This window comes from Lagenorhynchus albirostris, chromosome 7 (genome assembly GCF_949774975.1).
Source record: "Lagenorhynchus albirostris chromosome 7, mLagAlb1.1, whole genome shotgun sequence".
NCBI lineage: Eukaryota > Metazoa > Chordata > Mammalia > Artiodactyla > Delphinidae > Lagenorhynchus > Lagenorhynchus albirostris.
Window position 1 is genome coordinate 107,106,666 of NC_083101.1, and position 24,665 is coordinate 107,131,330.

At 45.3% G+C, this 24,665-nt stretch overlaps 1 protein-coding gene and 1 long non-coding RNA gene across 3 annotated transcripts in view; one reads left to right on the forward strand and one right to left on the reverse strand.

The window, feature by feature from the left end:
* LOC132523912 (uncharacterized) overlaps window positions 1–5,703 on the reverse strand; it is an 87,313-nt gene extending 81,610 nt beyond the window's left edge. Inside the window, exons 1-2 of the long non-coding RNA XR_009541701.1 lie at window positions 5,541–5,703; window positions 3,373–3,514 (exon numbers count right to left, since the gene is read on the reverse strand). This is a non-coding gene — a long non-coding RNA (uncharacterized LOC132523912). The remainder of the gene's footprint in view (window positions 1–3,372; window positions 3,515–5,540) is intronic.
* Window positions 5,704–5,840: 137 nt separating this feature from the next.
* Window positions 5,841–23,905, forward strand: LOC132523913 (L-threonine 3-dehydrogenase, mitochondrial). 2 transcript variants are annotated; one of them, XM_060155789.1, is made up of 9 exons: window positions 5,841–5,948; window positions 14,554–14,751; window positions 16,317–16,359; window positions 16,997–17,067; window positions 18,624–18,773; window positions 18,869–19,041; window positions 20,019–20,109; window positions 22,497–22,766; window positions 23,337–23,901. In XM_060155789.1, exons 2-9 carry the CDS (start codon window positions 14,568–14,570, stop codon window positions 23,474–23,476), a joined length of 1,122 nt encoding a protein of 373 aa, XP_060011772.1. In that variant the 5' UTR covers window positions 5,841–5,948; window positions 14,554–14,567; the 3' UTR covers window positions 23,477–23,901. The 2 variants fall into 2 exon arrangements, with proteins under 2 accessions (XP_060011772.1, XP_060011771.1); XM_060155788.1 differs by lacking the exon at window positions 5,841–5,948 and adding an exon at window positions 6,866–6,932 and having other exon boundaries at window positions 23,337–23,905.
* The last annotated feature ends 760 nt before the right edge of the window (window positions 23,906–24,665 follow it).

The window sequence follows — 24,665 nt, forward strand, 5'->3', positions numbered from 1 at the left end:
TCTTGAGGGGCAAATCTACTTGGGGAAGTATTCCCCAGTGAAACATGTCTATCCCACAACGTAATTAAGCAAAGGAGATGTAACTGTGAGGGGAAACACTGACTGAAACCGCTCAGCCTGGCCAGGCACCACAGTAACCATTTGCCTGAGTTATCTTAAACAGGAGGCCCTGGTAAGGAACACAGAACTAACAAGCCACCACCAACTGGAAGAATTCGGGAAAGGTCAAAAGGACACACCAGTCCATATGTCCTACCAACCTCCCAGAATCCTCCTCGCTGGAATCCATCCTGGCTGAGTGATGCTCGTGCCACCAGGAAGGACCCTGAGTCAGAATGATAGGCCAGAGACAACCAGGAAACTAATCCCATTACCATAAAACCAAAGACTGCGAGCCACCTGGCAGAGCAGTCCTCCTGGGTTCCCTTACCCTCCTGCTCTCTGCCCAGGCGCCCCTTCCCAATAAGGTCTCCTGCGTCGTCAGCCTGTGTGTGTCCTCGGACAATTCATTTCCGAATGTTAGACAAGAGCCCACTCTCCGGCCCTGGAAGGGGTCCCCCTTCCTGCAACATAACCATCTTATATAAAGCCCATTTAAACATACCAATTTTTACAAACTTTAATCTCAATTCTATATATTTTGGTTTACATTAGGACTCAATCAACAAGCCTTGGTTTTACGAGTCCTAGAGCTTTCCTTACTTATTTTATCTATTTTGTATAAAAGGTTCTGGGGTCCCCAGTGAGGGGTTAAGCCCAGAGACTCAGGCCCTTTTGTCAGTCTTTTAACTTGATTAATTGGCCTAACTGTTGTCCCAAGTAATTGTTGGTCAGGTATCTCAATATAATTTTCTTCCAGCTGTATATGTTTTTTAAACTGGGGTAAATAGAGAGGACTTGTTTGGGGCCATTTAATGTTGAGGACCAACAGGGGGTTCCTCTGGCCCATCCAACCTTAGGCAGTGTTGTATCAAACCTTTGATTTAATCCCATTAATCCATTTTATTTCTCTCATCTTAAAATAACCACCTAAAGATTTCTTTATCCATTTGGGACAAGCCCCTTTAAAATTTCCACCTGGTTGGGAAAAAGTCTCTAGACTTCAGGTTTTTTTCTTAGTCTGTTAATCAATCTAATTAACATTAATTATTCTAATGTTTTCATTAGCATCTGTAAGACCCATTGAGGGAAAGAAGAGACCATAAATAGAATTCCCAAAATGGTTTTTCTTGTTTGTTTTAAACTAAAGGAGTTCTTAGGTTAACCATTAGATATATATTTTTTCCACTTTTTTTAATAGGCACCAATAAAACAGCTGTTTATAATGAGAGTCTCTAATTTACCAATTTAGAGTTTTTCCCATTTAAAGGATCCATCATCTGCCTTTAATGAGATATATCTTAACAGTGACTCAAACCAACAAGACACAAGAGGCTTCCCCACAAGAGAGTGTGAAGGATGCCCCCTAAACAAGATCCAGAAAGTTTATTCCCAAAAACAGTCTAAGAAAGTAAAGGCCTTCATTGTACTTCCTGATGCAAGGAAGTTAAAATGGTAAAAATCCCGAGAGTTGGCACAGACAAAAGACTGCTCAGAATCCCAGTCTAATCTACTGGCGGCCAAAAGTACACCACATGTATACCTTTTGGATGGCAGAGACCGAGTTCTCAAAACATACATCCACACATACATGTGGTGCACTTCTGGCCGCCAGTACAGTTTTTGCCTGGTCGTCAAAGAAACATGTGGCCCTGCGTTATCCTGATGGAAGAGTATGCGTTTTCTGTTGACTAATTCCGGATACTCTTTGTTGAGTGCTTTCAGTTGGTCTAACTGGGAGCAGTGCTTGCTGGAATCATTTGGTTTTCTGGAAGGAGCTTATAATAGAGGACTCCCTTCCAATCCTACCATATACACAATGTCACCTTCTTTGGATGAAGACCAGCCTTTGGTGTGGTTGGTGGTGGTTCATTTCCCTTGCCCCATGATCTCTTCCGTTCCACATTATTGTACAGTATCCACTTTTCATTGCCCGTCACAATTTGTTGTAAAAACGGAATGTTTTCATTATGTTTAAGTAAAGAATCGCATGCGGAAATACGGTCAAGGTTTTCTTTGCTTAACTTATGTGGAGCCCAAACATCAAAGCAATTAACATAACCAAGCAGGTGCAAATGATTTTCAGTGCTTGATTTGGATATTTTGAGTATGTCAGCTATCTCCCAGGTGGTATAACGTTGATTGTTCTCAACTGTTCTCAATTAATGTCTCAATTTGATCACTATCAACTTTAACTAGCTGAACGTCTTGGAGCACCATCCAGCGAGAAATCTCCAGCATGAAACTTTGCAAACCACTTTTGACATGTTCGACCAGTCACAGCACCTTCTCTATACACTGCACAAATCTTTTTTTGCATTTCAGTTGTGTTTCTTACCTTTCTTGAAATAATAAAGCATAATATGCCGAAAATGTTGCTTTTTTTCTTCCATCTTCAATATTAAAATGGCTACACAAAAATTCACCAATTTTGATAAGTTTTTTTTTAAATGCACGCTGATATGACAGCTCTCACAATACAATCTAACATAATTGTTTCAAATGACATTAAAGACAATTAAGCGCTACTAGAGCCACCTTACAGAAAAAACTGAATGAACATTTTGGCCAACCCAATAAGTACTCGTAAGCTTTATTTTTTATTTAATTTTTTAAAAGTTTCTTTTGAGGTGGACCATTTTTAAAGCCTTTATTTGTTACAATATTACCTGTTTTTTTTTTTTACGTTTTGGTTTTTTGGCTGTGAGGCATGTAGGATCTTAGCTCGCCGACGAGGGATCAAACCCACACCCCTTGCATTGGAAGGGGAAGCCTTAAGCACTGGACCACCAGGGTAGTCCTGGTACTTGTAAGGTTTATACGTACATAAACCTGTCTGGGATATTAGTTGGAAACTGGCCATCTGTTGCTCCTTTTTCTTTTGTTTTCGAAGCTTTGTTTCCCATTCCAAGGTTGGTTTGTTGAGATAACTTTTACTTCAACAAACTCTTTTGTTTTTTTTTTTAACAAACTCTATTAAAGTAGCCAATTCAAGGAAAAATGATAGGCCAGTCTTCTACTTAATTACCCAGGCCAACCCTACTCAGTGTCTTTCAAATGAGCAAAGTCCTCCCAGTCTTTCAACTGAGGATAAACCATTCAGTGTCTAAAGTGAGCAAAATTTTCCCAGTGTCTTTCACTGAGGATAACACAGGTACCTCTTGAAACTAAGTTTCAAAGATAACCTACTCCTCCAGAGAGTTTAAACACCACTGAATAAAACCTAGGATCATCAGCTAATAATGGGAGGTCCAAGAACCGGGAAAGACTCACCCAAATTCGTCTGGACTCTCTGACGAGGTGGAGGTGCATGGACCAAAGAGGCCTCTGCTGGTACCAAGCTCCAGATCCTCGTAGAGTTCAGGTGAAGAAGACAAGTCTGCTCTGGGCCCTTCGTGGTCACCAAAACCATCAACTGAAAAAAAAAAAAAAAAAAGCACAACCTAAAAGTTGAGAATTATGTTTTATTTAGCAGATTTTCTGAGGACTTAAACCCAGAAGCTAGCCTCTCAGACTGCGCTGAGGGATTGCTCCAAAGAAGTCAGGGAGGAACCAGGATATACAGGGGTTTTTGCAACAAAAACCAGGTAGTGGGAACATCAAAAGATTATGTTAAAGAAAACCAGACATCTCACATTAATGAATTTAGCAGTTTTCTAGGTATGGGAAGATGCAAGGGTCTGGGTTAACTGAAATCATTCCTTTGAAACGCACCTTAACTATCTAAGCCCAGTATCCTGATTTTCTCCATCCCATATGCCTTCAGGGTGCACAGTCGCGGGGAGGGGGGGGCGGCAGCAATGGCTGCTGGCTTGATGTCTGCAACATCCTTTGTTTACTGATATGGCAGGTGACATTTTTCATCCACACCAGAAACCACGTCACCTTTCAGTCCCTTGGTAATCACGCCTTGTTCTTGCCCTGTCCTCAGGAGCAAAGGTTGAAGCCACGCTTCCTCCCCTTCCCCGCCACAAACAAGAAGCACCCTCAGTGGGTTGCTCCACCCTGAAACATCCCTGTCTGCAACCCACTCAAAGCAAGTTCAGTGTCATCTCTGACCTCACCACAATCTTTGAGGAAAACAAAAAATAACTCCTAATGATATGATGTGGTGTATTAGAAAGGGCAGTGACCCAGTGGCTGGGGCAGCATTCTGGTCCCCCTGGCCTCTGGGGAAATCTCTTCACCTGTCTAGGTGGGGCTCTACCTCTTCCTCTGTCAAGTGGGCACAGTGGCCTTGATAATCTCCTAGGTCTCTTGAGAGGCTAAAAGTCTAATTAAAATTTGAAAATTCAAGTGCACTAGAGAGAGACCCATAATGAAGGTCATGTCATACGAGAAAAAGTTGAAGAAATGGGGCCTTCGGGCTTCCCTGGTGGCCCAGTGGTTGAGAGTCCGCCTGCTGATGCAGGGCACACGGGTTCGTGCCCCGGTCCGGGAGGCTCCCACATGCCGCGGAGCGGCTGGGCCCGTGAGCCATGGCTGCTGAGCCTGCGCGTCCGGAGCCTGTGCTCCGCAGCGGGAGAGGTCACGGCAGTGAGAGGCCCGCGTACCGCAAAAAAAAAAAAAAAGAAAAAGAAAAAGAAAAAGAAATGGGGCCTTCTAAGAGTCTGTAAAACAGAAAGACATATTTCATAAAATCATGGATTCTTAATGTTGGAGGAGGCCTTAGAGCTGTTTTTCCAAACCCTAACGCGCACACGAACCACTTGGAGAGCCCCTTGAAATGCAGACGGTGATTTAGTAGGTCTGGGAGGGGGTTGTTTCCTCCAGGAACCACACTTGGGGGACCAAGCCTCTACGGTATATCCGTGGTTCTCACCATGACAGCTCACGGGGATCACTTGGCTCTTACCTTGATAGCACATGGGGGTCACTCGAGAAGCTTAAAAAAAAAAAACTTATGCCTGGGCTTCCTGCCGTCCCTCCTTCCCCCGCCGACGAGATTCTGATTTGTTTGGGAGGTTCCAGAACTCCCCGGTGATTCTAATCTGCAGCCACGTCTGAGAAGCCACTCCCCTAGATCAGCGCTTCTCAACTTTAGCACAGATCATCATCACCTGGAGGGCTTGTTAAAGCACAGCTCACAGGGCCCCAACAGAGATTCTGACTCAGCAGGTCTGGGGTGCAGCCTCAAATCTGCATTTCCAACAAGCTCCTAGGTGATGCTGACTCTGCTGGTCCGGTGGCCTTGGAGGTCATCTAATTGCACAGCGATATTTCCCATGTGGGAAACCAAGATGAAATGACCCTCTCAAGGTCTCTTTGTACCGTATCTCCTGACCCCGGTCCGGAGCTATTTCCCCTGCCAATCCTTCCAGCTTTCCCTTCGCGTCCCGCATTCCTCCTCAAGTCCACGGCTGAGCCGCTAAACGCCAGCACGGACCGGTGCTCTGGGGCTCCGGGCCCCTTGTGTTGGGAGGCCCTTGAGCTGTCCCCACCTGGACAGTCCCACGCGAAGACCTGCGGGCTGGCTCTGCCGCTGCCGGGGACGCCGCACGCTGGGCTCGAACGCGTCCCTAGCCTTCTGCGAGCTCTCCCGAAATGGGTCGGAGGCGGAGCCCGCGTGAGGGGCGTGAGACGCCAGGAACACTACTGGGACCCTCGGGGGGTTACCATGGCAACCGACGCCCTCCCACTTGGTGATCCGACGCCCAAGCCAGGGCGGCCCGGACCGAAGAAGGGGATTGGTGCTCCAGGGGGCGGGATTGTGGGCAGAGACTATAAAGGCGCCGCGCGCGCTGAGCTCTAGTTTCTGTTCCGCGCTCCCGGACTTCTGGCCACGTGCAGCTGCAGCTCCAGCTCCGGCGCCGCAACAGCGCGGCATCTCTGGGCGGCTGCGTCGGAAGGTCAGTGCGGAGGCGGCCGGATGCTTCCCCGGCGGCTGACCCCGGGGGCTGAGCCTCTTCAGAACCGAGGCTGACTGTGCAGGTCCTCTTGACCACATGGCCCCCGCTGGCCCGATCGGTGTGACGCGGCGCGGGACTGGAGACCCAGCGATCCCGAGCGCGAGCGGGGGTCCCCAGCAGTCGCCGCGGAGCTGGGAGGCCGGGGGAGGGCCGGGGCACTGCTGGGGTCGCCAGGTGCGGCCCGGCCCTTCCTACTTTTCTGAAGGGCACACCCTGCCAGAGAATAGGGGCGGGAGCGGCTGTTCTCATAAAACCGGTTTATCCAGCCATGCAGGGAGGCGGAAGCCGGAGACCCGCGTGCGGCCCAAGTCCCCGCGTCTTCTTGGGTTCCCTTTCCCGGGCCGGCGCGCGTAATAGGGAGTATGGGGGCGCCCGCTCCGCGAAGCCAGATCTCCCTCTAAAACCCTCTATGTAGCTCACACTGAGAGCTCCGGGATTTATTCCCCCGACCCTTTCTGGCTTTCGGATCAACCCCACCTTAAGTCTAGACTTTACCAGCTGGTTGATGGAGTCTCTACACTGACTGAGCAGTTTGCTAAGTGCTTTTCTAAATTGCTTTTATTAAATCCTCCCAGCAGTCTAATGTGGTGGTCCGATCATTTTCCCCTTTTCTAAGGATGGGGAGACTTGAGGTTTGGCGAGGTAGTGTACGCAGGCTCGCACGGCGGGCGAGGCAGGGCCGTGTCTGGCCTTGAACGCCCTCGGCTCGAGGGTGCTGTCCTCCTGGGGAGCGGTGAGGAGGAGTAACCGAGCTGTAGGGGAGGAGGGGCGGCGGGGAAGGTGCCCCCTGCGCCACCACGAGGATGTTTCCTCTGTCCTCTCTCTTAGGTACCTGATGTTATCTCTTCTCTTGAGGGAGAAGAGTGGGGGTGATGGAAGGAGGGTTTGAGACTCAACGGACCTGGTTTGCAACCCCTCCTTTTGGTAATTAGTATCTGCCCGACCTTGGGCGGGTCAAAATTCCTTCTGCAAAATGGAGAAAAGATCCCAGCTTCAGAGTTACAGTTCAGGAAAGCAGGTGCTTCGTCAGCGCTCAGTAGTTGAGGTGCCTGATTTTTCCTTGGGTCATTACTAGGAAGAGGACACGTTTGCTTTTATGATTTAATGAACTGGAGGATGTAAAGCGGAGACTGCCTTGCAAATGTGTCTTAGAAGCGTTATTAGTCCTTAGAAGCGTTATTAACAACTTCTCCGGGGCCAGGAAGTTGTCAACTGGGCAGTGACTGACCTTTGGTGAAAGCAGTTCCACTGGATGCAGAGTAAGAGGCCCCACTTGGAGAGGCAGGGAACTCTCTGGAGATCCTTGAGATGGGAAGGAAAGGTAAAGGCTGGAGGAGAATAATAGGTTTCAGCAGGTTTATAAGCACAGGGAAAAGAACCATTTAGGGGGTTCGGTGAGACAAGGGCTGGGGAGTTTGGATGGGACGGGGGTTTGATGGGTCTCTGGGGTGGCGTTGATCTCCACTGGGCGAATCTTCTAGCTCCTCAGTAGTATATGTATGCACTGACCATTTCTTGGGGCTGGATTTTTTTAAAAATTTAAGTTGTGGCTTCAATTACATCACAAAATTTACCATCTTAACCATTTTTAAGAGTACAGTTCAGTACCGTCAGGTATATTCACAGTGGATCTCTAGAACTTTTTTATCCTGCAAAACTGAAGCTATGCCTGTTAATTGAATACTCGTATCCCCTCCCCCTTGTTCCCCCCCTTGGCAACTACCTTTCTACTTCCTGTTTCTGTGATTTTTTTGGATTACTTTAGATAACTGGTATAACTCATGTGAATGGAATCATACTGTATTTGGCCTTTTTAAATATAAATTTATTTATTTTTGGCTGCATTGGGTCTTTGTTGCTGCGTGCAGCTTTCGGCGAGCGGGGGCTACTCTCCGTTGCGGTGCGCGGGCTTCCCATTGCTGTGGCTTCTCTTGTTGCAGAGCACGGGCTCTAGGCACGTGGGCTCTGTAGTTGTGGAGCACGGGCTCTAGAGCGCAGGCTCAGTAGTTGTGGCGCACGGGCTTAGTTGCTCCGCAGCATGTGGGATCTTCCCGGACCAGGGGTCGAACGCACGTCCCCCGCACTGGCAGGTGGATTCTTAACCACGGTGCCACCAGGGAAGCCCACATTTGGCCTTTTGTGACCAGTTCATTTCACTCAGCATAATGTCCTCCAGGTTCATCCATGTTGCTGCATGTGACGGGATCTCCTATTTCAAGTCTGAGTAATATGCCATTGTCTGTATATACCACATTTTCTTTCTCCATTCCTCTGTTGGAGGCTGGATGCTTTTAGCTTCAGGCTAAATGTGCTGGAGACGTTAATACATCTTTATTTACTGTCTCCGTGGCTAAGGATGATTAGAGCTAGAAATCTGGGGAAAACACAAGACAGCAAGAATATTAAGGGAAACTGATGGCGCATTCTCAGGGAAAGGGCCTATTTCGTTGGTTTTCAATATTTCAAATTGGAGTTTCTTTGAATATTTCTGAAATAGAAGTATCTGTCTTCAGAGCAATCGCAATTGAATTCAGGTTTTGTTCCCCAGGAAACAGAAGTCATGTTTTCTGACAACAGGGGACATTCTGTTTATTGTGATGTAGACAAACCCCTGTTATTTCTTGGTTTCTTCTTCCTGCCTACCTGTTTGACATGGTGGTTGAGTTCTGACATGCATCGGGCACTGCTAGGAACTGCTCAGTGGGACTCACAGCTCCATGGGAAAGGCAGCCATACTGGCTCCTGGCACCTAAAACCAACATGTCCAAAACCAAGCTCGTTTGTCTTCTTACCTGACCTGCTCCTCCAGAAAGCCCGTGCTTACAGCAGCACAACTTGGAAGGCTGTGTTATTCTCCTCCATTCCTTCACAAGTTGCCCCACATCCAAGCAGTCAAGGCCAGTTGGGCTCTGAGTCTGTATCTCTATCACCCCCACTGTCTTCCTGACACCACTGCTTTCTTAGAGTTCTGCTCTGGTAAGTGCAGAAAGGGTAAATGCCGGGAGATGGGAAGAGTCATGTAACAGAGGCTTGGGCCGGGGAGACGCTCCATTATTTAAGGAGGAATGTCTGTTGGCCAGTTTCTTTTTCATCCCTTGGAGTCAAAGTAAGCAAGGTGCTTAGGGGAGAAGGTCTATGGACTCTCATCTGATCTTCAGTCATCTTTGACGGTTCCCCTGTATAAGTTTAATAACTAGCTTGGCAAAGCAAGTTTTACTTTAGAACAGCTGTTCTCAAGTGTGATCTGGGGAGCCCTGGGGTTCCTTGAGACCTCTGTAGGGTCCATGAGGTCAAGGCTATTTAAAAAAAAATACTAAGAGACTGTCTGCCTTTTTCATTCTTTCTCTCTCAGGTGTATGGTGGAGTTTTTTAGAGGCCAAATGGCTTGTGATGAGCTTTTCCTCTGATGGCTAATGAGATGTGTGCTTGTGTACTCTTGTGTATCTAGAATCTTCTAAGGATAGTAGGCTTAGAGTATAAATATGTGCATTTTCAGAGATGAACTCTGTTTGTTCTTAGTACTTCTTTGCATTCTTACTAGCTACCTGCAGTTATAGCTGCTGTCATCTCTGGGGCCTGTTTTCTTTTAATAAGTCATTACTTTGAAATCCCTAAATTGAGTCTTGTGGGTATATGGAAAAAGAACAAAAAGTTTATAGTCTTGATTTTAAAACTTTTCTAAAATTTTAAATGGTATAAAAATTCTTTTGAACTTAATATTTTATTCTAACATAAAAGGATATTAATTTATATTTTTTTATATTTAAGGATAGATCAATGGTTTAAAAAGGGGGATATTAGAGGACTCGATTTTTTTCAACTCAAAGCTGTACCATGTGTATAAATGCTGAAAAAAAAATGAAACAACGACATAACGGAGTTCTCTGACTCATGAAAAGAGGAATTTACTCCAAATAAATGTGCAGAACTAAATAATACATGAAAATATGAAGGCTTTCGTCAAGTTTTACAGATGTCAGAAATTTACCTTATGTGTCTGATGCCACAGAACTTTTTTGAATAGTATTTTGGTCGCAATAGCATTATTCTTAGACCAACCATTCATCATCTAAAGAAAAATAAAACAAATGAATTAAATGTAGATATGATGAGCTCTTTAAAAGCCAAAAATTATTTGGTACAGCTTTCCAAACTAGAAAAGAAAAGGCTATTAAGATAGGTTATCAAATTGCAGTGGCTGGAGAAACACACAATAAAACCTTGTTTGGATGAAAAAGCATTGAAAGAAATAATAGCACGGCCACTTTCTAATAATACAGTAACTTGTCAAATTAAAGATTTAGCTGCAAACATGAAGACTAGTTTGGTATCTTGACAGAGAAGGGTATTTTTTCCTTACAAATGGAAGAATTTGTAGTCATGGCTGCACTTACCATTTTGTTTGTATTTATCTGGTATCAGCGCCAAAGCAATTATCAAAGAATATCTTTTTGGTGAACGTTTGACAGAAAACACAAATAGTGCCAAAGTATTCAGTGTGGAATAACTTTTTTTGAATTTCATGGTTTATTCCGGAACAACTGTGTTGAATTTGCACTGATGGTGCACAAGTCACACCTGCTAAAAGTACTGGTGCCTTTGCAGGAATCAAGGCAGTGGCACTACGTGGTACTAGAAGTCATGGTATTCTTCACTGCCATGTACTTTCAGTGAAAAATACAATTAAAAAATGGAAAGCTTTACTTAAGAATGCCCTTTATGAAGCAGTAGAAATGACTGATTTTATTAAATCTTGACCCTAGAGACATCTTTTTAACGTGTCATGTGGTAAGTGGATGTACTTGTTCCATATTGAAATATGATGGTTGTCTTGAGAGAAAGCGTTTTGTGTGATTGAATTGTGAGCTGAACTGGTCCCTGTTTTTCATAGAGAACATTTTTGCTTGAAAGAATGACTGACAAACGATGGTTATTCATACCTGGATAATCGGCATACATTTTCTAAAAAAACGAACCAAGCGAGCTTGCCAAGGTATTTGTTGCAAGTTAAGTTGTATCCACTACCGTGAATTTGACAGCTTCCCAATATTTAGGAATTTTCTGATGAGATCAGTGATAGCAACCACTATGACTTCTGGGTATTGTACAGTGAAGTGTGTTAACAATTGGAAGCTCTGCATAACTTACTGAACCAATATTTTCCAAAAAACAATGTATGAAATTACAAAACCATGCAGGAGTAAAAGCTGTGTTCAAGGGACTTCCCTGGCGGACCAGTGGCTATGACTTTGCCTTCCAGTGAAGGGGGTGCAGGTTCAATCCCTGGTCCGGGAGCTAAGATTCCTGCATGTCTTGCAGCCAAAAAACCAAAACAGAAGCAATATTGTAACAAATTCAATAAAGACTTTAAAAATGGTCCACATCAAAAAAGTCTTTTAAAAAAAAAGATGTGTTCAAAGCATTAGATATACCAGTGGGTTTTAATGTAGCAGGTACAAAAGTTCACTGATAATGGCTTCAGATTCTACGTTGCAACTAACCTTGAAGAAACTAGCGTGTGTTGAGTTTTGGATATCCAAGATGAGTATCCAGAATTATCTGAAAAGGCTTTCAAAATACAGCTTCCTTTCCCCACTGCTTTGCTTTGAGTCTTGATTTTCTTCATTTACTTCAATCAAAGCAGCAGACAGATTGAGTTAGAAGCAGATGTGAGAATCCAGCTGTTTTCTATGAAGGAAAACATCAAAGAGACAAGTAAATGTAAAACAGTGCCACTCAGTAAATTTTTTGTTTTGGAAAATACAGTTATTTTCATAAAATATGTTTATTTTAACATGTTTATTGGTTTTAAATGAACTCATTCATAGGTTAAATGTTTCTCAGTTTTGCTGTCTACTACAGCAAACATTGTTAGATAGACCCCACTTAAACGAAAGCTCTCTGTAGTCCCCAATTTTTAAGAGTGTAAAAGAGTCCAGAGACCAGAAAATTTGAGAGCTGCTGCCTTAAAAGTATCAAATTGAGTTTGGCAGTGGCAAGATAATAATCTTGACTTGAAAAAGCTACATGCGGTAGATGGTTGGAGGGTTTTTTGGGTTTATTTTTAATGTACATGCATTGTTAATCAAAGCAATCCCATTATAGGGACAGTAGAGCTGCTTGACGGTTAAGAACTGGGTTCCCTGAGAGGGGTGGTGCTTGCCATGGTTAAATGCTATAATTCAGAAAGACATTTCACAGGCCTCTGGCCTGTCGTGAATATCAGATGTTAGCTAGTAATAGTAGTGGAATGAGAACCAACTCAAGCATGAATTGTCCACATTGTTAAACTAAAATACTTTATATTCAATTAAGAATTTGTGCCTCCTTCATGCTTTCCCCTTCTGGGGAAAGAGAAGATGAACTGAGTCGTACGTATTTCACATCCCTGTTTCATATCTTCAGGGTTTACCTTTTCCCGGACTCCAGTGTCTTCAACCTTTAAAAGAAAAAAAAACCGAACTTCTTCACCTGTGGCCATCACTACTTTGCTTCTGGGAACTGAGAATTGTCTTTGAGTTTCAGATGTTCTGGTAAATCTGGCTGCTTCTTGGCTTCCTCGCCATCCTCTTGAACTTGCTGAAATAAGTGACTTTAAGAATCAAAGTTCTTACCTGGTCTCGGGTGTCAGCAGTGGCTGCAAAGATGGTTTGAAGGGATGATGGAAGAAAAGCTGGGGTCTCTCCTATGGCGACCTCCCTTCCCATCCGGAGATGTACCATCAGAAGGTTGTCTTCTGCTTGTTTGGAAAGTTAGCTGGGATGCAGGGCCTCAGGACCTTGGCGGGGCTGCGTCTCAGGCTGCGGATCTGATGGGCCAAGCCCCTGACCCGACAGAAGCCATCGGGGCTCTGCCCCGCCTTATTTCAGTGTCCTAAAGAACAAGACCTCTGTGGCTCACAAAAGGGTGTTCAAGCATAGGGTTTCAGCAGATTGTATTGCCCTTTTGTTTGTATAATCTGGATTTTAGGGATTGCAGGAAAGCTTCTGATACCTCTGGCGGTTTTAACTTAGAATTACTGTTACCTACTCAAGGCACTGGGTTGAGGGGCTAAGTTCAGACCCTAAATGGGAAATGTCTCCAAGTGTGGTTTACTTTTTCTTGTTTTATGATGCAAAATAGAAGATGGTTGAGATCTGGCCACTTCTTTGTGAGGGGGTTGGACACTGGGGTCGCTCTGAAGGCTCATCCGCCAGTGCTGTTGGAAATCTGATGGCTGACGGACGTGGAGGCCACAGGCAGTGTGCAGAGTGCAAAGGCCTGAGCTTTGGGGGCAGGAAGGTCGCTGTTAGAACTGAGCAGCTCTGATCTGCTCTTGTGACATGCTTGCCTGGGTAAAGCTGACTAGGAAGGGGAGCTGGACTGCAATGAAATATACATGATCTGGGAACAGAGGAGAAAATGGCTTTTCTAAATGATCCTTCCTAAAGAGTTGGCAGTGAAACAGAAATTAGTCACAGCTTACTCAGTATTGCCGGGGGCCTTTTCACCTTAACTGTCTGCTTTTCTAGTCTGGTTCATCCTAACGATAACATCTGAGTTAGCACGAGAGTCACAGGGCTCTGTGTTATTTAATCGGGGACCTGTTCGCTCCTCGACGGTACGTGGACAGAGGATTACAGTTGTGAAGATCTGAGGCCTTTGCGGGATCCATGATGTTCCTGGCGTGGACGGCTCTGTACGCAGTAACTTCCGCCGTGACTTTAGATCCCAGTTGGTGTCAGCCCTGTGCGGCTCCAGTTCTAAATCTCGGCCAGTCTTTGTTTGCCTGCACTTTGCACCAGTGACGTTTATCCCCTTTTCACAGGGCTGGGCTCACGGGGCGGGCTCTTGACTGGCTCCCTGTCTGCGCAATCAGTAGTCTCTCTAGTTCGATTCACGAATCCAGAACGTGGCTCTGCTCGTGAGCCAGCGATCTTAGTGTTAGTTGTGGTTAAAGGGTTTGTGGTTTGAGGGGCCGGGAGGGTAAGCAGTGACATACTGAACTCTGCTTCTTGTGTTTGTTTTTTTAAATTTTATTGACATATAGTTGATTTACAGTGTTGTGTTAATTTCTGCTATACAGCAAAGTGACTCAGTTATACAGATATATATATATTCTTTTTCATATTCTTTTCCATTATGATTTGTCACAGGATAGTGAATATAGTTCCCCGTGCTATACGGTAGGACCTTGTTGTTTATCCATTCTATATATAATAGTTGGCCTCTGCTAATCCCAAACTCCCCACATATAAATGATATGTGGTATTTGTCTTTGTCTAGCTTACTTCACTTAGTATGATAATCTCTAGGTCCATCCGTGTTGCTGCAAATGGCATTATTTCATTCTTTTTGATGGTTGAGTAATATTCCAGTGTGTGTGTGTGTGTGTGTGTGTGTGTGTGTGTGTGTACACACACACACACACACACACCTTCTTTATCCATATTCATCTGTTGGTGGACTCTTAGGTTCCATGTCTTGCCTAGTATAAATAGCGCTGCAGTGAACATTGCGGGGGGTGCATGTATCTTTTCTCAACTCTGCTCCTTTCGTGTTGCAGTGTCTGCAGAGATCATGCCGGTTGTTTGGATGCTGCGGCGGGTTGCCAGCCGGATGCTACAGAGACCGGCCTGTGGCTGCCAGGCTCCTGTCCTGCCCAGCCGGTTTCTGGGCACCTCCCCTCAGCAGATTCCAGCGGATGCCAACTACCACTCTACCTCGTTCTCTGAAGCAGACCAACCGCGCGTCTTAATTACAGGTCGGGTTTTTTTCTTTTTTCCACATTTGTGGCTTTGTTATTTTCTTTGTGTGCCGGTGTATTTATTATTGGAATGTCTAACATGCCGCCAGGTAACACTTATTAATCAGAAACTCCCTTTTCCACTCCTGGTTCCCTCCGAAATAGCACAAGTCCCCTGTCCTTATTTTGCCGCTGTTGCCAGGGCTTGGTTTCCCTGCCCAAATCTTTTATTGTCTGAAGGGAGGCTCTGGGAACCTGAAGAGGCCCAAAAAGCTGCTGTGCGACTCAGTTCCCCTTTCCTGCGAGGAAGGGCCTGGGAGCCAAGGTTGGTGGGTAGAACGTGGCCTCTGGAACCAGGCGCATCTTTCCTTGGCCAGGCTTCTCAGGCCAGGCAGTCCCTGCACATGTGTATGGAAGAGATAGCCAGGGCCTTCCCAGGGCCCGAGGAACGCCTCACCGTCACCTCGTGACACTTGCGGCTTACTGTCCACGGACTGGCCCGCTGACCCCTCTCCCCTCGTAGCCACCCAACACCTGGTTCTGTATCTGCTCGCTGCAAACTTGACCATCTGTCCGCAAGTCCTTCCAGCTGACTCAAGCCCCCCTCTGATTTGACTGACATGTCTTATTGTCCTCTGTTTGCCGGAGTTTCATCCCTTGGCCTCACGTCCTTATCCTTCTTACATTCCTCAGTGTGTGTGTGTTTCTTTCACTGGCACCTCCTCTTCCTCTCCTGCTGTAACTGGGTTTCAAGTGAGGCCAGTTCCCTCTGCACTTCCCCCCGACTCTCCCAGCTTCTTGTCTGTGTGTTTGATTCCCTCCTCCCTGCACCAACAAAGCATCTTCCAGGGCCCAGTGTTACCGTCAGTGGGCTGGTTTCAGTCCCATGTTAACACACGCTTACAGGAAATCCCACTGTCCATATCTTCCTGCCTCTTACTTTCTCCCAAATGGAATCTAGGGTTGTATTCCCCTGAATGTGTTCCCAGACCCCTAGCTCTCCCATTTCCATCAATGGCATTTGTAAGCGTCCAAATTAAGATGCTGTAATACTCATCTTTAACGTTCTGAGCAGCTCCTTGCCCATCCAGATATCTGCCCCTTTTTTCAGGTGACTTCTTGGTTTGTCCCTTCTTTCTTTCTCCCTTCCTGTTCCTCTCCAGGTCTAATGGAAGGAGGGTGCTCTGCATAATCTCAGCAGAGGTTGATATCAAACTATTATATCTAGCTTTGAGTGTTCTGGTACCCGTAGCAGATAATTTTCACAGCCCATCAAATAACAAAGGCGAAGCTCGTAGTGATTTCCTGACCAGGAGGTCAGGAAGGCCCTGCTCTTCTTACCTGCACCCTGACTTCCCCTCAGCCCCTCTGTGCTGGAGAGCACTTTTGTCTCTGGAACTAATCTTACCTGTACCCGACCTCTGTCATAGCTCCGAGGAGGTAATTCCGTTCTATCAGGCCAACCTGGGGCTTTATCTAGTTAGCTAAGAGTGCCAGTGGAGTTTTCTTCTATTATTACATACTGGGAATAATTGAATTGGTTAGATTTAGATTAAAGATTCCCTTTTTTCTTCTTTATCCAGGGGGTCTTGGCCAGCTTGGAGTGGGGCTTGCTAGCTTTTTGAGGTAAGAGCTCGCAAAGTTTCAATTTAAATTCTGAGCTTTTCCGGGCTTGTCTTTGGCCCCATGTAACCATTGAATCTTTTCTCTCCCCTCTTGCTTCTCTCCCCTCTTGCTTACGTTAAGATATCGTATGTAAATGACCGTTTGGAATGCATTTCATTGTGCCTCTTCGTATCACAGACATTGTTTCAGGTCCTGGACTCAGCAGCCCCCTAGCTGGTCCTTTGCCCTCTGCCTTTCCTAGGTTAGGCAAAGTAAGACCTGCCTGCCAGTAAATCACTTGGTTTTCAGATGTTTGGGGGCAGAGGGAAGTATTGTATGTGTAGAAACTAAAAGGAACAGTGTGGGATTTGGAGAGTGGGATATAAAGATAAGAGGAGAGAAGAACGGGGAGGCAAAGGGAAAAACTCAGGGGCACTGGGAAGAAATTGGTGACAGATACCGGGCTGAGGTAGAAGCAGGAGGTGCAGCCCTGAGTGTGGCTGCAACTGCAGGGCTGTGAGTTGAGGACAAGAGGGAAGAAAGGTGTGAAGAGGAGGGATTTGGAGGCTGACGGGACATGACAGTTCCTGTTGGAAAGACTGTTTTCATAGGACCTGTTGTGTCCTCCGTGTACCAATGTGTTTGATTTTCCCTTTAGGAAACGATTTGGGAAGGACAACGTGATTCTGTCTGACATTCGGAAGCCCCCTGAGCACGTCTTCCTTAGTGGTAAGAGGCTCACAGAGCAGGTAGAGAGGCAGCTCCCAGAATCGGTGTCACCGCTCATAACCAGGCTTGTGAATTAAGGAAAGAGGAGTATTTGAGGCACACCTGTGCCACTTAAAAATGTTTCATGGTTTTGTCCTCATTAGTTCTGTAAAAAGCCTACGGTACAGCTACTGCTTGTTCAAGGGATCCAAGGACAGGAGAGTTCTTCAGACCTTGACATGAAGTTGTGGAATAGTATCTTTGGACATTATTTGGAGCAGTATCTGTGGAATAAAACTGATTCCTGTCTTTCAGAGTTTTTAGTGAACTTAGCTCAGAGAGAAAGCAAACAAAAATCAAGTTCTGAAATGAGGGAAAGGAACTTTAAATTTTGGAGAAATTGATCCTCATGTTTCAACGTGAACTTGTTCTTAAACTACTGTGCACGCACACAGACCCCAGACTCCTCTAGTCAGGTTGTCTACACCTCAAAGATGTTTTTATAATTCCAGTCCTTCCTGGTTCTGTGTCAGCCTTTTGCTGTTTACCATGGGGAAGAGTGGTAATTTGCTGAAAGTGGGGGAAATTGGCACAAAAAATCAGCTCTGCCTCTAGCCTAACCAGGTGTGGCGAACTCTTAATTTATAGTTCTTTTATACCATGGTGGGTTTTTTGTTTTTGTAAACCCATTTCTCTATTCCTTTAAAATATGCAACTTTTTTTTTTTTTTTTTTTTTTTTTGCTGCACCATGCGGCATGCGGATCTCCCCAACCAGGGATTGAACCCGTGCCCCCTGCACTGGAAGCGCAGAGTCTTAACCACTGGACCACCAGGGAAGTCCTGAACTATGCAACTTTTTTTTTTTTTTTAAAGGGAACACTATTTATTTATTTTTGCTGTGTTGGGTCTTCGTTTCTGTGCGAGGGCTTTCTCTAGTTGTGGCAAGTGGGGGCCACTCTTCATCGCAGTGCGCAGGCCTCTCACTGTCGCGGCCTCTTATTGAGGAGCACAGGCTCCAGACGCACAGGCTCAGTAGTTGTGGCTCACGGGCCTAGTTGCTCCGCGGCATGTGGGATCTTCCCAGACCAGGGCTCGAACCTGTGTCCCCTGCATTGGCAGGCAGATTCTCAACCACTGCACCACCAGGGAAGCCCTATGCAACTTTTAAGCAGGGTGAAATCTCTGTGTGCCTATAGGTTTGGCAACTCAAGCCAGTTGCCTGGTCATTACTCCAGTTCTTAATTTTATTCTGTTTGATACTGGCAAGCTACTTAACCTCTCTATGCCTCAGTTTCCTCATCAACAAAATATCCGCCTCGAAGGCTGAGAGTTAAACATACAGAAAGCCCTTAGAACAGCACCCAGCAGGTGTATGTCCTGTATAAGCATTAGCTGCTGTTAGCCGTGGGGTGGCTGGGTTTTGTTATTCTCCATAAGGAAAATGCTGGGGAGTGTCCAAGTTGTTGTTATCAAGTCGGTACCAGTGGAATTCAAAGTCAGCGGGGGAGGGGAAAAGATCTGTTGAGCTTTTCAAGCCTGGAACTCTTTTACTTCCTGGTTTCACTGCTCCTTGCAGGCCCGTTTATTTATTCCGACATCCTGGATTACAAGAATCTGCGGGAGATCGTGGTGAACAACCGTGTCACCTGGCTGTTTCATTACAGCGCTCTGCTCAGTGCAGTGGGAGAAGCAAACGTGTCCCTGGCCAGAGCTGTGAACATCACTGGTGAGTCTCTGGATATTGCCCCAGATGACCCGTCTGCCAGATTTCCCAGTTCTTTGGGAAGAGGTTTCCCAGTTTACGACATCTGCTTGTTTCAGGACTGCACAATGTCCTGGACGTTGCCGAGGAGCACGGTCTGCGATTGTTTGTGCCAAGCACCATCGGGGCGTTTGGACCTACTTCTCCGCGGAACCCAACCCCCGATCTCTGTATCCAGAGACCCAGGACTATCTACGGGGTGTCCAAGGTCCACGCGGAGCTCATGGGCGAGGTAAGCATCACCTGGCAAGATGACACAGTGTTTCCTTTTCTATTTCTGCCTCAAACACCTGCTGGTTCATCCTTGGAGGGGACTCTCTCCCTCCCTTAATCTCTGCCCCCAGAAATGCTCGGGGACCGAGTGTGTTTGCCAAGTGGTCAGTACCGACAGCTCCAGAGGAATCCTCAATCCTGTGCTAACACAACACTTCGTACACGCCCCTCGAGTGGCACCCCGTCTTTGGTTTGCTGCCCGTCTTATTTGTACTGCACTGTTCTTTCAGGTTCCCAATATTGGTAGTTATCAGAGGTAATTTTAAAATAACCTCAGACATCTTTTTCGTTTTATTAATACGCTTTGTCTTTATAACTCTATAGCACATTTTAGTCGGTTTCTGATCCTTCACCTAATATATCACAGTCACCATCTTTCCCTGTACTCTTCCCCGCACTGCACCTCAGGACAGGCTTGTGGAGATTTGTTCAGGACTGTGTGCAGGGTCTCCCTTCCAAAGAAAGGCTGGAAATCCTTACCCTCGGCTGATCTGTTATTTACAGTGTTATCTAGTGATGTGATCAGCAGAATGACGATTCTTTGAAGCTAAAAACTTCAGGGTTGTTAAAGAAAAATGAGTGACTGTTAGCAATTCTAGAGCCTTCATTTCCTTGAGGAGGATTTATTTTTATTTATTTATTTTTTTCACTTAAAAAATATTTATTTGGCTGTGCAGGATCTTCATTGCAACATGCGGGATCTTTTTTTTTTTTTTTTGGTTGCAGCACGTGGGATCTAGTTCCCTGACCAGGGATTGAACCTGTGCCCCCTGCATTGGGAGCACAGAGTCTTAACCACTGGACCCCCAGGGAAGTTCTACGAGGATTTTAATATGACTGTATGGGATGAAGTTTCAGGAGAAGGCTGTTATTTCTTTGCATTGCTCTACCTGATTTAAAAGATTCTTTTTAAAGGAAGTTTTCTCTTTTTTGTAGTATTATTATTACCGGTATGGGTTAGATTTCCGATGCCTGAGATATCCTGGAATCATTTCTGCTGACTCCCAGCCTGGAGGAGGAACGACTGGTAAGTGTTATTTTCGATTTCTTTTTTCACATAAGATAAGCTTTCTAATGGCCGGGCAAAGTGGAGATGGATCTGTTGTCTTTTTAGTCGTATGCTGACCAGAGTTTTTGCATCCTTTCTGGGAAGTGCATCTGAGAAGCTCATTGAACCCTACTGACTTAAACTTAAACTCATGCCGATGCTGTTAAGTCCAGTGGGATTGGCCACCCACAGTGCCGGAGTCAAACTGACATTCGAGTTTGTTACCCACAATGTAGGAAGACACCAAATGAGAAATCACCTCTTGGGAATTCCCCGGCGGTCCAGTGGTTAGGGCTCGGCGCTTTCGTTGCTGTGGGCCTGGGTTCAATCCCTGGTCGGGGAACTAAGATCCCACAAGCCGCGTGCTGCGGCCAGAAAAGAAAAGCCTCTTTCTTTGAATCTACCTTTGTTTCTTCATACAGAGAGTTCTATTAAAATGGACTCTGCATCTTCAGAAAGAACATAAGCATTGCTCCTGCCGCTCTTGTCATTGTGCCTATTGCTGTTTATCCAAATTGTCTTAGCGTTTATTTCAGAAAAGCTTGCCCCCAAATGAGAGTGGGTTACTGCTCATCTCTAGTGCCGTCGGTTACTTGTCTGTTTATTCATTGGTGACTGGAGCACCAGGCCTGCTTAACTTCATTTTTTTCTTTTACCGAGGAATAGTGAATTTACAATATTGTATACGTTTCAGGTGTACAACATAGTGATTCACGGTTTTTAAAGGTTGTATTCCATTTATAGTTATAAAATATTGGCTAGATTCCCTTGTCTGTACAATGTATCCTTGTAGCTTATTTGGTTTCTGCATAGTAGTTTGTACCTCTTAATCCGCTACCCCTATCTTGCCCCTCCCCACTTCCCTCTCCCTACTGGTAACCACTAGTCTGTTCTCTATGTCTGGGAGTCTGTTTCTTTTCTGTTGTATTCACTAGTCTGTTTATTTTTTAGATCCCACATATAAGTGATATCATTTATTTGTTTTTCTCTGACTTATTTCACTAAGCAAAACACCTTCCAAGTTCATCCATGTTGTTGCATATGGCAAATTTTCATTCTTTTTTATGAGTGAGTAGTATTTCATTGTGTGTGTGTGTGTGTGTGTATACATATATATATATATATATATATATATACACGTTGTGTCACATCTTCTTTATCCATTCATCTGTCGATGGACACTTAGGTTGCTTCCATGTCTTGGCTATTGTAAATAGTGCCGCAAGGGACATTGGGGTGCGTGTATCTTTTCGAATTGGTGTTTTTATTTTCTTCGAATATGTACCCAGGTCATATGGTGGTTCTATTTTTAGTTTTTTGAGGACCCTCCCTACTGTTTCCACACTGTTGTTGTTATCATTTTAGACTTGAGCATGTGTTATATTCAATAACTCCCACATTAGAGATCCCTCCCATATGAGGGGTTCTGAGATACAGTGTAAAAGATACTTGACAAAATCCAAGGGGTTTTTTACTGTAGATTTGTAGTATTGTCTGAAGTCCGAGAGGGTCGTGCCTTCAGCTTCGTTCTTTTTCCTCGGGATCGCTTTGGCAATTCTGAGTCTCTCGTGGCTCCATATAACTTTTAGGGTTATTTCTTCTAGTTCTGTGAAAAGTGTCATGGGTAATTTGATAGGGATCGCAGTAAATCTGTAGAGAGCTTTGGGTAGTATGTCCATTTTAACAATACTAATTCTTCCAGTCCAAGAGCATGGGATATCTTCCCATTTCTTTGAATATCTTCAATTAAAATTTGAGAGATTTTAAAATAGGTTTTGGTTACTTTAAAAAATTTTGCCTTAATGTGGTGCATCTCCAAGTATGCACTAGGAACCCCTAGGAATCCTTGAGACCCTTTCAAGGGGTCCAGGAGGTCAAAACAATTTTCCTATCAGTACTAAGATGTTATGTGCCCTTTTCACTCTCCTTTACAAGTACACCGTGGAGTTTTTCAGAGGCTACATGTTGTGTGTAGCGCAGTGGACTAAACACAGAAGCAGAGATTCCCGCTGTCGCCCATTAAGACAGTAGAGAGGTTTTCAAAATGTAAAACACGCTGTTCTTCTCACTAAATTTTCTCTTGTTTGGAAAATGCTTTCTTTTTCACATAAAATATTATACATGTGAATGTGTGGGTTTATTATTGTCATTTTAAAATGCAGACTTTTTTTTTAATTCTCAGTTGATTTGTGATATAGTAGCTGTTGCTACAGCTCACCTTAATAAAACCTCTTTGGGGATCCTCAGTGCTTTTTAAGCACATAAAGGGGTCCTGAGACTAAGACGTCTGAGAACCACTGCCTTAATGCAAGAGGTTCACTCACCATTTTGTTATGAGAAGACCCACAGACCAGATTCTCTTTCAGACTACGCAGTCCAGATTTTCCATGACGCCGTCAAGAATGGCAGATTTGAGTGCAACCTGAAACCCAGCACGAGACTTCCGATGATGTACATTGATGACTGCCTCCGGGCCACCCTGGAGGTCATGGAGGCCCCAGCAGAGTCCCTCTCCATGAGGACTTACAATGTCAATGCCATGAGCTTCACCCCCGCGGAGCTGGCCCAGGAGATTCTCAAGCACGTTCCAGAATTCCAGATCACCTACGACGTGGATCCCGTCCGACAGGCCATAGGTTGGTACACCATTGCAGAACCCCTCAAAGCCAAAATTAAGCTTCAGGCCGCCCCACGAGTCCTTGAGAACATAAACGGAGGAAGATAAGGAGAGCTCAGCACCTTCCCAAGGGGCCCGACACCTTCTGGAGAAGGAGCTGCTGTTGCACCAGAGCCAGCAGATGCTGCGGTTTTGGGAAATGATGTCTAAAGTGGGTGAACTAGAACCGTCCAAATAAACAGCTTGTTCTCCCTTCACCATTTGCCAGTTTAAACGTAAAACCAGCAGGTGTAGTAGGAGAGCAGCCCTGGGTTCTCAAAGGCTGTGACTGTGCCCCTGTGTGAGTGCCATCTGAGCACAGCAGCCCCACCTTACGGGTCTGCATGAGGCTTTCCTCCGAGGTGACAGACTTCTAATCTAAGAAGGTGACTGTGTGTGTGCCCATAATAGCTGCTCTGCTCTGCTCAAGGGGGGATTTCAAATAGGACGTTTCTTTCGTGGATGATAATCCTTTATTTAAAATGTTCTAGACCTTTTTGCAAATCTAGAGCCTGAATAACTTAAGCTCCTCTTCCATATCTTGTCCTAGCCGATAGTTGGCCAATGAACTTTGATGATAGCAACGCCCGGAAGGACTGGGGGTGGAAGCACGATTTTGACCTCCCGGAGCTGGTGACGACGATGTTGAACTTCCACGGTTCCGAGAGCAGAGTTGCCCAGGCTAACTGAAGGGGCCGGAGGAAGAGCTCGTGAGTCCTGGGCGGCTGTCCAGGGAAAGTCAAAATAACCCCGAGATTCCAGACCCCGAGGAATCTAGATGATGTGGAGTTGAAGGACTAACTGGACTGTTTTCGCAGCTCATATGGAACTGCCAGATGGAGAATTGACTTGGCTTTAGCGTTTTCTCAATGCTGTAGGATTGGTGGCAGGACCTCTGGAGCCTTTGCTGTCTGCCTAAACTTGTCCAAACACACAAATCACAGAATGAACACTTAAGTCGTAATACTTTTCCATTTCCTTAGTTAAGATGAAGGAACCATTTCCGAGAAGGTACAAGTATGTGATGTTTGTATTAAATTAAACTTAAATATCGCTCCTAAGACTCCATTATTCTCTTGACTAAGACCGAAGATTACATTTTAAAGACTATCAAAGATAATCTCCCATTTTAAAAGAATTCTTTGCTATCCCATCAGAACATAAAAAATGCCTGATGAAAAAAAAAAATGCCTGATGTATTAATCCCATGTTCACAACGTTCAAGAGATTGATTGATTGTTGATTGATTGATAGATTGATTGCTGTGTTGGGTCTTCGTCGCTGCGTGCGGGCTTTCTCTAGTTGCGGCGAGCGGGGGCTACTCTTCGTTGCGGTGCACAGCCTTCTCCTTGCGGTGGCTTCTCTTGTCGCACAGCACAGGCTCTAGGTGCACGCGCTCAGTAGTTGTGGCTCGCGGGCTCTAGAGCGCAGGCTCAGTAGTTGTGGCACACGGGCTTAGTTGCTCCGCGGCATGTGGGATCTTCCGGACCAGTGCTCAAACCCGTGTCCCCTGCGCTGGCAGGCAGATTCTTAACCACTGCACCACCAGGGAAGTCCCTGTTCAAGAGATTTTTAATGTGTCAAAAATGATCACTTCTAATTTATTTGTCTGTAAGAAGATACACTGGTAGGAAACTAAGAATATCAAGAGATGATCTAGGGGACTTCCCTGGCGGTCCAGTGGTTAGGACTCCACGCTCCCAATGCAGGGGGCGCGGGTTCAATCCCTGGTCAGGAAACTAAGATCCCATATGCAACACAGCGTGGCCAAAAATAAATAAATAAAATTTTTAAAAAAGAAAAGAAAGAAAAGAGATGATCTAACGAGTAAAGGGGAGCACCTCTTACTTTAATTGCCTTCCTGTTGGTGAGCTGAGGG

Coding starts and splice junctions, on each gene's coding strand:
- LOC132523913 (XM_060155788.1), top strand. CDS start 6,881: ATGGAAGGAGGGTTTGAGACTCAACGGACCTGGTTTGCAACCCCTCCT. Junction 14,752..16,316: donor ACCGCGCGTCTTAATTACAG/GTCGGGTTTTTT, acceptor TTCTTTATCCAG/GGGGTCTTGGCCAGCTTGGA. Junction 22,767..23,336: donor TCCCGTCCGACAGGCCATAG/GTTGGTACACCA, acceptor ATCTTGTCCTAG/CCGATAGTTGGCCAATGAAC.